The sequence below is a fragment of the Porites lutea genome, chromosome 4, assembly GCF_958299795.1.
Source record: "Porites lutea chromosome 4, jaPorLute2.1, whole genome shotgun sequence".
NCBI classification, from domain to species: Eukaryota; Metazoa; Cnidaria; class Anthozoa; order Scleractinia; family Poritidae; genus Porites; species Porites lutea.
Window position 1 is genome coordinate 40,732,323 of NC_133204.1, and position 12,459 is coordinate 40,744,781.

At 43.7% G+C, this 12,459-nt stretch overlaps 2 protein-coding genes across 2 annotated transcripts; one reads left to right on the top strand and one right to left on the bottom strand.

Annotated features, from left to right (window-relative positions):
* Positions 1 to 414: 414 nt before the first annotated feature.
* On the bottom strand, positions 415 to 3,488 carry LOC140933583 (uncharacterized). Its single transcript, XM_073383189.1, has 2 exons — positions 1,983 to 3,488; positions 415 to 788 (listed from the first exon to the last, which is right to left on the bottom strand). The coding sequence occupies exons 1-2, from the start codon at positions 3,478 to 3,480 to the stop codon at positions 463 to 465; spliced, it is 1,824 nt and encodes a 607-aa protein (XP_073239290.1). The 5' UTR covers positions 3,481 to 3,488; the 3' UTR covers positions 415 to 462.
* A 2,884-nt stretch (positions 3,489 to 6,372) lies between these two features.
* LOC140934673 (DEP domain-containing protein 7-like) lies at positions 6,373 to 10,490 on the top strand. The gene is given in 4 exon segments (XM_073384256.1): positions 6,373 to 6,448; positions 7,742 to 7,836; positions 7,839 to 8,399; positions 9,110 to 10,490. Coding segments are annotated over 4 exon segments (1,065 nt in total). The 3' UTR covers positions 9,443 to 10,490.
* The last annotated feature ends 1,969 nt before the right edge of the window (positions 10,491 to 12,459 follow it).

Sequence of the window (12,459 nt, forward strand, 5' to 3'; positions counted from 1 at the left end):
CCGTAAAAAACTCCTTGTACTCTCCGATTAGATCTGGTAAAAACTCCGAGGCTAGACAACTGTGCTAATAATGATATATGTCAAACTGGTAAAAAATTAACGAATTAAACAAAAATACAAACGAGCGTAACGCAATATACGATTTCACAACACTCCTCGCCCAAGGATTGAAAATCCTTGCTTCCGTCAACATTATATAAATCAAGTCCGTGGAATCAAATTATATTGTCCGCAAGATTAGGCTTCGTCTTCCCGTTTGAGTAGAACAACGAAACTGGAAATTGGTCGTTCGTAGGTCTTTACATTTCCCGCTCTACATGAAGTCACTTTGGCACTCCACACTTTGCCGTCGGTGCTCTGCGTTACTTCTGAAATCCTTCCGAGCGACCAGTCGTTTCTGGTTGTGTTGTCCTCCTTAACCAGGACTATGTCACCGACAGAGAGGTTGCGTTCGCGTTTCTGCTACTTCGATCTGTTCTGAAGGTTCTGCAGATACTCTCTTTTCCATCTGACCCAGAACTGATCGGCCAGGTATTGTGCCCTTCTCCACCAGTTACGGGCATACAGGTCCTGTGGCACGAAGTTACCAGGGTGGGGTGCTAGAGGGCGAGTCTTCATCGTAAGCAGCATGGCAGGGGTTAGTGGTTGCGGTTCGTGGATGTCAGAGGGTACTGCTGAAATAGGGCGGCTGTTGACGATTCCAGTCACCTCTGCCATGAGAGTCACTAGTAGTTCATGGGTTAGCTGTGCGCGTCCAATCCCCAGTAACATTCCGTCCAAAACGCGTCGTACGGTGCCAATCTGTCGCTCCCATACGCCTCCAAAATGCGATGCGTGTGGAGGGTTAAATATCCACTCGCAACCTTGTTCTGCTACAAACTTCTGGACTCGTGTTTGGTCCATCTCCGAAAGTGCTTGTTCCAACTGTGATTTTCCTCCAACAAAGTTAGTGCCACGATCACATCTGAGTTTCGTCACTGATCCACGAATGGCGAAGAAACGTCGCAGTGCGCAGATGAACGAGTTGGCGTCCATAGTTTCTAGTACCTCGATATGGATGGCACGACTACTCAGACAGGTGAAGATGAGACCCCAGCGTTTTGCGTTTGCTGCACCACCTCTGAGTCTTCTTATTGAGATTTCCCAGGGGCCAAAGACATCGAGGCCGACATTTGTGAAGGGCGGGCTGGTCTCCGTTCGATCTGGTGGTAAGTTTGCCATGTGTTGCGTTAAGGTTGCTCCTCTCAACTTCTTGCAATTTACACAGGATTCAATAAGGCTGGATATCATTCGATGAGCTCCGATAACCCAGTAGCCGGCCTCGCGAACTGCCCCGCTCGTGATGAGGCGTCCTTGGTGATGGACGCTTTCGTGGAAGTGGCGGATGATCAACTCTGATACATGATGACCTTTTGGTAAAATGACTGGGTGTTTCTCTTGATATTCGAGCGTCGAGTTTTCGAGACGGCCTCCGACGCGGAGTAGTCCATTAGAATCTACCAAGGGATCAAGTTGCAACAGGTTTGAATGCTTTGGAACTGATTTCTCCATTTTAGCTGATGACAACCCTTTAAGCTCTGCGGGGAAGACTTCTTTCTGTACTGCCTTGATTACAACCTGGCCAGCTTGTTCGAGTTCGGCTGCGGACGGAGTAGGCCGGGGGATGGCTGGCTTGTTTGAGAGCGCTTGATTTCTCTCCTTGAACTTTCTTATGAACGCAATAAGACTTGCAATTGCGCGCCTCAGGAAGGACCAGCTGGAAAAGCGCTTGAATCTCTCGCAGCCAAGACTCTGGGGTGAGTGTGTTGCAGTGGCACAGGTGATAACTTCTCTTTTCACCTCTGGGTCGCTTTCGTTGAGGGGTACCTCCAGGAGTGAAGCTTGAGGCTGTGGCTGCGGGTCTCGTAGAAATTCAGGTCCAAGTATCCATGGTGATTCTGCCAGTTTCTCTGGGGTAACGCAGCGAGTTGCGAGGTCAGCAGGATTTCTTGCAGTGTCGATGTATCTCCATTGACTTGGTGCAGTTGCGTTACGGATCTGCTGGACGCGGTTCGCGACGTAGACGTAGAATCTTCTACTTTCGTTCTGTATGTAGCCAAGTACAACCTTCGAGTCTGAGTAGTAGATCTCTTCATCAATTTGAACGTCAAGCTCCCTGCGAATCATCATTACGGCTTGTGTTGCAAGTACTGCGCTGCACAACTCTAATCTAGGGATGCTCGTCGTGTGAGTTGGTGCCATCTTAGATCGTCCGAATAGAAGAGAAACGCTTACAACTCCATCATTGTTGAATTCGCGCAGGTACACGGCAGCTCCGATGGCCTCCTTACTTGCGTCAGAAAACGCGTGTATCTCCCTTCTTGTGACAGTGCCGAATCCTTCGGGGTGATGGCAACGAGGAATCAATACTTCTTCCAGTTTGGGGAGTGCGTCTCTCCATCGACTCCAGCGGTGTTTCATTTTCTCCGGAAGTGGATCGTCCCATCCAAGAGGATCGTTGCCGTTCACCTTCTTCCCCATGATGACGAGTTGCTGTAGTATTAGTTTCCCTTCCAGGATGACTGGGGATACAAATCCCAGAGGATCGTACACCGAGTTTATGACAGACAGAACTCCTCTCCGTGTGAAGGGCTTTTCTGGCAGGGAGACATTGAAGGTGAAATGGTCCTTCTCGATGTTCCAGTGGACCCCAAGAGAGCGTTGCGATGGTAGTACATCGCGGCGTAGGTCTAGATCTTTGATGTTCTTGGCGCGATCTTCTGCTGGGAAGGCTTCCATGACGAGGACCGAGTTGGAGACTACTTTGTGTAGGCGTAAATTCGCGGTCGCTAACATGGCTTGGGCGTTTCTGATGAGGGTAATAGCTTCGTTCTCTGTGGGGCGTGAGGTCAGCCCGTCATCTACATAAAAGTTTCTGTGGACGAAGTCTCTTGTTTCTTTCCCGTATTTCTCCTCGCCGTCGTCTGCTGTTTTTCGTAGCCCAAAGGTGGCTATAGCAGGACTTGGCCCGTTACCGAACAGGTGCACTGTCATCTTGTTCTCTATGATTTGCTTGGACGGATCGTTATCTTTAAACCAAAGGAATCGAAGAAAGTTCTGATGCTTTGGGTCCACGTGAAACGAGTGGAACATTTGTTCAATGTCGCACATCACGGCGATGTTATCCTGACGAAAGCGGATTAACACTACAACAAGGCTATTCATAAGGTCGGGACCTGGAAGAAGTTCTTTATTGAGGGAGACTCCTTGGAACTCGGCTGACGAATCGAACACCACGCGGATCTGATCCGGTTTCCTGGGATGGTACACCCCAAAGTGAGGTAAGTACCATGTGCGTCCCTCGCCTCTGACTCCTGCCACGTGCTCTCGCTCCGATTCGGTGAGTTTCAATGGTTCTTTCTTACTGGGATAGTCGTTTGGTGTTAACAACTCGTACTGTGGCACTGGAACCGCATGACCGCGTTCGAAGACTTTGCCCATGAACTGGAAGTAATCTTCTTTCATCTTTGGCTTTCTATTGAGGGTGCGAAGCAGGTCGTTAAGGCGGTTGACAGCCAAAGGTCGGTTGTTAGGCATCGAGGCGGTAGGTGAGCGAAACGGTAGTGGCATCTCCCAGTTTCCCTGTTGGTTCTTGCGAGTCCCCGTCTCCATTATTTTCAGGAAGCGTTTGTCTTCTTGCGACATACTGACCAAATTGTCGCCAGGTGTCGATTGAAAGAGGTTGTCTCCGATTTCTCCTTTCTCTGCATATCTTTCTTTAACCTGGAAATGATTTGGGCAGGGCACGATTTCACTTTCGTCAGCATGATGATGTGAAGCTTGCACGTTCCGAGGATAACTGGTAACAAGCCTGTCTACACGCTCCAATGATGTGCGGTGTGCTGAGATGTGGACTGGACCACCGACTCGATCTAAACACATTTGGCCCGAGATGGTCCAGCCTAGGTCTAGTTTCTGGGCCCATAGCGCTCCTTTAGGTCCGTTTCTGCTAGCTCTTATCTTCAACAGCTCCGGCGCGTCTCTTCCGATAAGGATCTCGACACTCGCCTTAGGGTCGTAAGGCGGGATTTCATCTGCAATCTCCTTGAGGTGAGAAAACTGTCTGGCCATCTCTGGTGTTGCGATTTCGCGCTTGTCCTCAGGGATGTTTGTGCACTCGACGAGTTGGGGTAGCTTCGCAATTATGCCGGTCAGAGAGCGTAGCACAACACCGGAAATTCGCCGTCCAGACTTTTCTTCTCTTCCACCGCTGCAGGTCGTCAGGAAGTACTTCACAATCGGTCCGGTTGCGCCCAACCTATTCGCTAGGTTTGGAGTTATCATAGAAGCATTGCTCTGGTCGTCTATGATTGCGTACGTGCGATGGGACTGCTGAGGGCGATTCTCACAGAGAACGTCAACGAGAACAATCTTGCTACAAGACACTCCGCCGCTGAAGGGGTTGTGGCAAACCGAAGTGCAGGCCGTTTTAAGCTCCTCGCCGTGCTCTGTACGTGTCGTGCCAGGCTTCTCTTTGTGAAGTGCCGTGGGATGACGGTCGTCCCCGCATTTGGCGCATTTCACGGTTGCGTTGCATTCGCTCGATCTATGTCCTGCTGATAAACAGCGAAAACACAGTCCTGCTTTGAGAACACATTCGTTTCTGACTTCTAGTGCTTGTTTTTCGAAGGCTTTGCATTCAGTTAAAAGGTGTCCTTTTCGCTGGTGATAATGACAGTACTTCTCTTCTCCAAGCTCGGGCTCCTTCTTTGGCTCTTTTTTGCCGTCCAAGCCTGTCTTGAGGACTCTCCTATTTGGGTCAGCGTCTGTTTCGGGAGGTCGTGGTCTGTGTTCGCGGCCTTTCGGTTTACGGTTACTAGGCTGAGCTGCTGCCAAGACGTTCGGGTGATTCTTTAATCGAGCTTGTTCTTGGACCATTGCAGCAAAGTCTTTGAAGCTAGGGTAGGCGTCGTCGTATTTCTCTGCATACTGGACTACCCGCTTTTCCCATTTCGAGCGAAGAGAGTAGGGTAAGTTCTCGACAATAGGGCCTATCGCGGTTAAGTAGTTCAGGCACCCGAGTCCTGGAAGAAAATCCAATTGGCTGTCCACGTCAGCACATACGTCGGCGAAAGCCTGAAGCTTGTCGCTATCTTCTCCTCCAAATTTGGCCGCTGTCTGAAGTCGTACTAAGAGAACGTTAGTGATGGCGGCGGTATTCCCGAAGCGTCTCTCCAGCTCCTTCCACACGTCGCGCAAGGCGTGGGCAGGATTCCTATATTGTCTCTGACGGTAGTTATTAACTACTTTTTGTGCATCTCCTTTTGTATAGCTTCTTAAGTAGTTGATCTCCTGATCCGGTGACACGTTTGCATCTTTTATCATGGCACGAAAAGCACTTTTCCATGGGTGGAAGAGTGTCACGTCTCCTGTGAATATCTCCGGGTGGCACTTAGGAAGGTGCTGTCGCGCTAACGTTGCAACTAGCCTTTCATTTACTGTCGTGAGATCATCTGTGGGAGTCGACGCGAAGGGATTTGTTCCTCGGAGGCCAGAAAGGGGCGTGTTTCCTGTAACACTTTTCCCTGGCGGTGACTTTTCAAAGCTGGCAGCGTTTGTGCTGGGTAAGGGCTCCTCTTTTGCGCATGAGCGAGCATTCGTTAGTTCGCTTCGAATGAGCTTAGTGTGTGATACCTTTCCCGAGTCGTGTTGAGGGCTTGGGTACCCTGTGCGATCCAGTGTCTCCATAGTCCCTTGTGCATTAATCCAGGCTCGCGTTATCTCTTGTGTGTCGACAGAGTTGTCCAAACCTGGGATAGTAACCATAGTGGCTTTAACGTCTTCCTCCTCGATAGACTGCTCAATAGCTTTTAGTTTGGCCTCTGCGATTGCCAGCTTCTTATTTGCTGTTAACACGGCTTTGTCGCACTCGAATCTTGCCCTCTGAGACTGACGTTTTCTCTCTTCTTCGGCTTCCATTTCAATTCTCTCCCTTTCTTTCTCGGCCAGTAATCGGTCATATTCCGCTTCTTGTCTCGCTGCAGCGGCTTCGGCCAAGGCTTTCCTTCTTGCCGCGCTAGACGAGGTAGACGCGCGAGACGAGTGGGTTGAACGCGTTCGCGAATGTTTCCGAGAACTTTGCGAAGCAGAATCCATTTTTTCGCTTAAAAGTGGCTCCATGGGATTTTCCGAATTGTTTCCTATATCTAAACTCCCGCTCCTTTGTGCCATGTTAACATATATCGGCGAAAATATACGAATACTGATCTTGGGGGCGGTGCGCCATATGCTATTGCATAACCAAGTTGCTTGCTTGTTGCGATTCTTAGAACTCCAGTAGAATAGGTCGAGATAATCTTCTCACTAAAACTTCTCACTGTCGCGTTCCCACGGATGGAGTTCGCTGTGATCAACCACACGCTCCGTACTCGATTAAAGTTTGTTTATTGCAGTATCAATGAAGCATATGGTGAGAACTGAAAACATACATAGACACGCGTTACGCAAGAAAATACAACTAAAATTAAAAGGAAATCGAGAGTAAAACAAACCTAAAATGAAAGACAAAAATGAAACAGAACTTACGTTATAGTTCCTCCAAGCGTATTAAAGAAGGGAACAACAAAATAGGAAAAAACTGAATGAAATAACTCCGTAAAAAACTCCTTGTACTCTCCGATTAGATCTGGTAAAAACTCCGAGGCTAGACAACTGTGCTAATAATGATATATGTCAAACTGGTAAAAAATTAACGAATTAAACAAAAATACAAACGAGCGTAACGCAATATACGATTTCACAACAACTAGTGCTGACCGCAAATCATTACCTACCGATTCCTCGCGGCCCCAGTTCGAGCAAATCGAGCTGACTGTATATTTGAACTGTAAGTACTGTCCTTAATATACGCGCGAGTTACTAGGGTGCCTCCTCGGGATTTCGCCTCTGGGCGAAATCCCTGCGGGGGCAACTACGAGCTCTTAGTATGAGTCTTGCAACAGTCATTTGGGAATGTTCGTTAAACCAATTTTCTACCTCGCTGTTCGTAAAAAGTTTGTTTGTACACCGGGAGCCACAACAAATATGGCCGGAAATACAGAATACAGGGCCAATTTCACAAAAACCGGGGTAAATGTTCCAATCACTTTGCCTCGCATATACTGGGTCTGTCAGTATAGCTATTTTTAATATCAGCAGGCTGGGAGGGGTTTAGTACTGAACCTTCAAAACCTTCACTGGAATATCATATCAAGACCAACAGCAAGTACTGTATTCAGTAGTTTTATATTGGATAGTGACTTCGGTTTTACTATTTCCTTAAAATTCTCTGAACAAAAATAAGTCAATTACTGCATGTCCATAAGAGTAAGACCATGCCATGCAATTCGGGTCTACGTCCCGTTCTTTCATTTTTCAAACAGCAGACGTGTGGGTTCTTTTGCATTCCCCTTTGAACTGATAGGGAAGGATCAGTGTAGGAAACTGCAAGACCAACTGCTTACCGTCACCAGCCAATAATGCGATCATCTGAAATAGCTGATAAAAAATCAAAATAATAGACAGCATTGTCATGAGAAAAAAAACCACATCATTTGTGACTTAATTTTTTTAAGAAACAAGGGTGAATAAAAATTAGGTAAACAGTTTTTCATCCAGAGAAGAAGTATTTGAAACAGAGAGGATGGGTTTTCATGAATTTTTGTGTATGATGTAGGATGATCCAGTGCAACACCTGAAATTGCATCATTTCTTTTAAAAACAGAAAGAACAAGCTGGCAGGCTCTTCTGTCTGATTCAACGTCTGATCACAGTAATGACAGTGAGATTTGGTTTGAAGTCGCATTATCTGAACTCCTACACTGTAACAGCTCATAGATGTTCCATTTCTGGAGGATATACTGACCCCACCATTGACACATGATGGCCTGGGAGTGATAGTCATATCAAATAATATTCCAAGATCACGTGCTGAGAATTTGCAGTTGAAACAGAAAAAAGCTGATAAAGAAAATAACAGTTCAGAATTATGCAATGTTTGGTTAACACCAGGGATGGAATGCATTCATTTGCAGAGAGAACAGCCACTGCCACAGCGTGGTGACACAGGCTTTTTAAACACAGTAAATATCAAAGAGATGGGGATCCAGCAGATCCTTGCAGAGTATTATGGATCACTTCTTGATTCACTCATTCCCTCAAACTTTGCAGACTTAGTTGATGGCATGATTTGTGCGCTGGCTAATGACTGCTCCAAAGTTGTTACATTTCTGCCACTTTTGGCACTGATGCTACCAACAAGCCAGCAAGAACACCTCAAAAAGTTGTTAAACTTCATTGTGAGGTCTGTGGACACAAAAAGCGGACGATTTATCGTCAAGAAGTTCATGGGAGCTATCTTACCGAAGACCATTCAAAATAAGGTACATAATCTGTTCTTTTATTCTGTAGTTGTGGGTAAAAAGTCAAAATGCAGCTGAGTACCAATTACATGTGTAAGACAAGCATTTAACAACAGCACAGACAAAGTCATACACAGTATAGCCTAATAGCCAGCACTGTCTTGTGTGTGTTCTCATTATCTACCCCGATACATGCAACACTGCAAAGCAAATGCATTCAGAGGAGCAAAGTCTTATCATCTTCATTTCCTTGTAGTGCTTCTGTGGTTTAACCTCCTCATGCAGATTTTCTTCACAGCCATTTTTGGGAGCATTGTGTGACATCCCAAAAATGGCTGCAGAGGAGACTAAGTTAGAAAAGACCACACTATTTGTCCTTTCCCTCCATATAAACAGTAAGATTATAAAAGTAGGGTGAGTTTGATCGTCCAGGTGAACGTAGTCCTGAATAGGACTGTTGTTGTTGACAGTGACTGACGTTTCGACAACCTGTGAGGTAGTCATTTTCAGAGTCAGAGTCCTATTCAGGACTACGTTCACCCCGACGATCAAACTCAACCTACTTTTGAAATGACTCCTGGATTCAAAACTTTCACCATAAGATTATAGTCAGGTTCAAAAATCCCTCTATACCATGCTAACCACCCTATATTTGCCTGTGCTCTGGGAACCTATTCACTGGCTGCTTTATTTACCACTTACTACACATTTCAACATTTTCCATTTTCCAGGATGCTGGCCAGCAACTAGTTTTGTCCATGATAAAACATCAGAAACAGATGTTTACAACACCTGCTCATCTCAAGGACCTTTTCAAGAGAAATATGTCTTGCACTCAAAGGGGAATGTGTCCACTCCTACAGTCAAAGATTTGTCACCAGATATCAGCTTTGGAGTTCAAACACCAAAAGCAATTTACAACCAACCAATCTTTGGGTGAACTAATGACTTTCATTATTGACAATTTGCAAATGACGCTTAAAGAAAAGGAAGAAAGGCTGAAACTTTTCCAGAAACACCACTATGATATTTTTATACAACAGTTCCCCACTGGACAATTGTAAGTAAATTTGTCGTGTGACAAACGAAGCTCACTGTAAGGCTGAATTCACATTGTGATTTAAGTTTGATCCAATGCGTTCCACGTCATCATAATAGTCATTAATTTATGAGTCTTTTAACCTTGACTGATCAGCTTCTTACCAAAACATCTGCCTTAGTCTTGTAAACAGTAGACAAGACAGGCAGTGGCAACAATTCAATCTTTGACCTGCCTAAGAGGGAAAGAGGATTACTTAGTTGCATGACTTTCCCTGCTTGAAAGAAGTTATGGAGTATTGGTGCCTAATGTGTGAGTTCAAGCAACATTTTGGCATTTTCATCATAATTTTTCATATGTTTGAAGACATGAATCATGATTGAAATTAATTGCATTTACACTTGTATTAAAATGTGGGTTTTTAATTTTCCATATTTTTCATGCATGCATCAAGCATGTTTTTTAAAGTATTTAAATTATTTTTACATTAATAATAATTTAAATGGCAAAACATTTTTAAGAATCATTTATTGTGAGGTTTGTTTTACCTGTAAATAGCCTACTGTGTGAATATTGACTATTTATACGCACATTTTTGAAATTCTGACTGGCAGCCAGCCAATTTAGTAATAAATTATTGGCAAAGTGATAGTAATAAATTATTATGAGGTTGTATTTTTATGTGAAATCCACAGGATCTACCATTAAAAAGTAAACTAAGCTGCATAACTGTACCATACAGTCGAACCTCTATGTGTGACCTAACCTCCCATAAGTAGCCACCAATAAAGTGCTGGCAGCCGGCTGAAAAACCAGCTACTTGGAGGTTTGAGCCGTCTACTTTTTGGAGAAATAGGGTATAGTGAGAGAGTGAAAGCCTGAAATTGTTGAAAGCACTCAGTTATCAAGCCGCCTATGTTTACGTCATAGCTGTGTACTTTAGAACTTAATGAAAACCCTGCAATCCAAACCACCAAATTTTTTCAGTCAAAGTCCTATAGTTGGAATTTCTCATAAACAACTACCTTTCGTAAGCAACCACAGTCTCAGCTTGGGGTGCGTGATGCTTTTTATACCTTCCATTGCTTTATAACCTCTTGTCAGTGACCGCTTGACACACAGCCTCATCTCCATGCAAAGTATTACGAAGGACTTTTAGTGACAACGTGGAACTACACATATCGTAACTTGCATGCAATAAGTTCCTGTCCAAACAGATGTGTTCAGACCTTTGTATTATGTTCCATACACAACTGGTCTATTATGATTAAAGGACAAAATCATGCAATAATTTCATCCCTGTAGTCTTCATGGACCTTTGATGCACCATAAAAATGATCTGAGTGATCTTGGATTATAAATCCTGATCTGGATCATCCCAAAGTTTCCACTCATTGCTGGAAAATTTTGACCAAATTTGATAGAAATTGCCCATATGTTTGTTCTAGGAAGTTACCAAAAATTCTTAGAAATACCATACTTCCAGTGCTGTAATATCACCAGTACAGTGTTGCTATAGTAAAGAACATTCATTTGGTTAAAATGAAAAAAGAGTGATTTTATTTTGCCTATGAAGTTACCTTTTTGGATAATACACCATTTCACTCCCTAGTATTACATGTATGTCATTATATTATTTTCAACTAACTGAGTACATTGTGTCTTTATTAATAGTCACATTACTATACAAAAAGTACTTTGTTTCACCAAACAAATTCAATGTACACAGACAGCTGCTTACAAATTGGACATCTTTTGTTAGTAATGATTTGGACTTTGAATTATTTTCCATGATAGGTACAAGACGAATTAGGATCTTGATTGTTAATATCATTAGGAAGATTGCAATTTACCACAAAAAATTACAAAAAGCACCATATGGTTCATGAACCATTAAGTATACAATGTTATCATGGACATTTAGTGTGCAATCAAGAGTTTCTGTCAGAATGAAATTACGGTTCTCAAAAGGATCCAGATCTTTCAAGAAAATATGTTGCACAAATCTTTCTACAAGAACTTACGATTTTAAACCACATAATTATGTACTTAATGCTAACTAACGTTGGTTGCATCTAAGCGTGGACACAAGACAAAAAAACGTTATGTAAATAGGGTTCCAGACATGCCGTGTTTTGCCACCAAATATTGAAGTTTGACACCTGTTAAAGCAAACTGTCGTGCCAAAGGTAAGTCGCTTATAATTATGTTTAACTTTTTGATCAGCATGTTCTGCTCATATTTCATTTTTCTCAACTTTCAGCCATATTTCTCGCTCAGAAACAGCTAAAAATTCTTGCAAAGAATATTTTGTTGAGCGAAAACAAATCAAGTCGACAACAGCCACCTACTCCAAACTTTGAATGTTTGGTGGCAAAACATATCATGTTTCAACCCAAGTAGAACATTATTTTAAAAATGTTTAATCGTCACATGTGCACGCTTAGATGCAACCGATGGTATAAACTGTCAAAACATTTCAGTCTTATATTACTGACTGTCCAAACAGGAAAAAAAAGGGTCAGCAGTGACCAGCTGTAGCACAATACTGAAGGTTTAAACAAATAGGTGATTGGCAGTTTAAATATAAACCACCATACAAATGTGGAATGTAAAAAGTCTTTAGACTAAGCTTCTCCTCCCAGTACCAGGAGGAGGTATTCAACAATAAAGAACAAATCATGTTGTTCCTGGATGCATCTCAGGGCAAAATGGCAGGAGGGTGAGTGGGGGTGGAGGTACAAAGAATAGTTTTCAGCTGGCAATTTTTCACCTGAAAGTATGTTTTGCTTTGAGTTGCATAAAAGTGAAGAGCATAAAAATCAAACTGTGGTATATTCTGGAATTTCATCCATTGGTTGTTCAATATACAAAGTAGTAACTGACCACAGTATTACCAATCAAGAACATTCAGTTCTAGAGGAAACTGAACAGTAAGCTATATTTAGAAATCTATTCCACTTACTATAGTACCCTGCTGGGGTGCATGCAACCTTGTTACCAGGGTCCTCTCCTACCAGAGAACCCTGGGAATGAGGTTTT

Excerpts from the sequence above, each read along its gene's own strand:
- LOC140933583 (XM_073383189.1), bottom strand. The coding sequence starts at position 3,480 with ATGGGCAAAGTCTTCGAACGCGGTCATGCGGTTCCAGTGCCACAGTAC. Across the intron at positions 789-1,982 it reads CATCGACACTGCAAGAAATC|GACGCGTTTTGGACGGAATG; the intron begins CTGCTGACCTCG and ends TTGGCACCGTAC.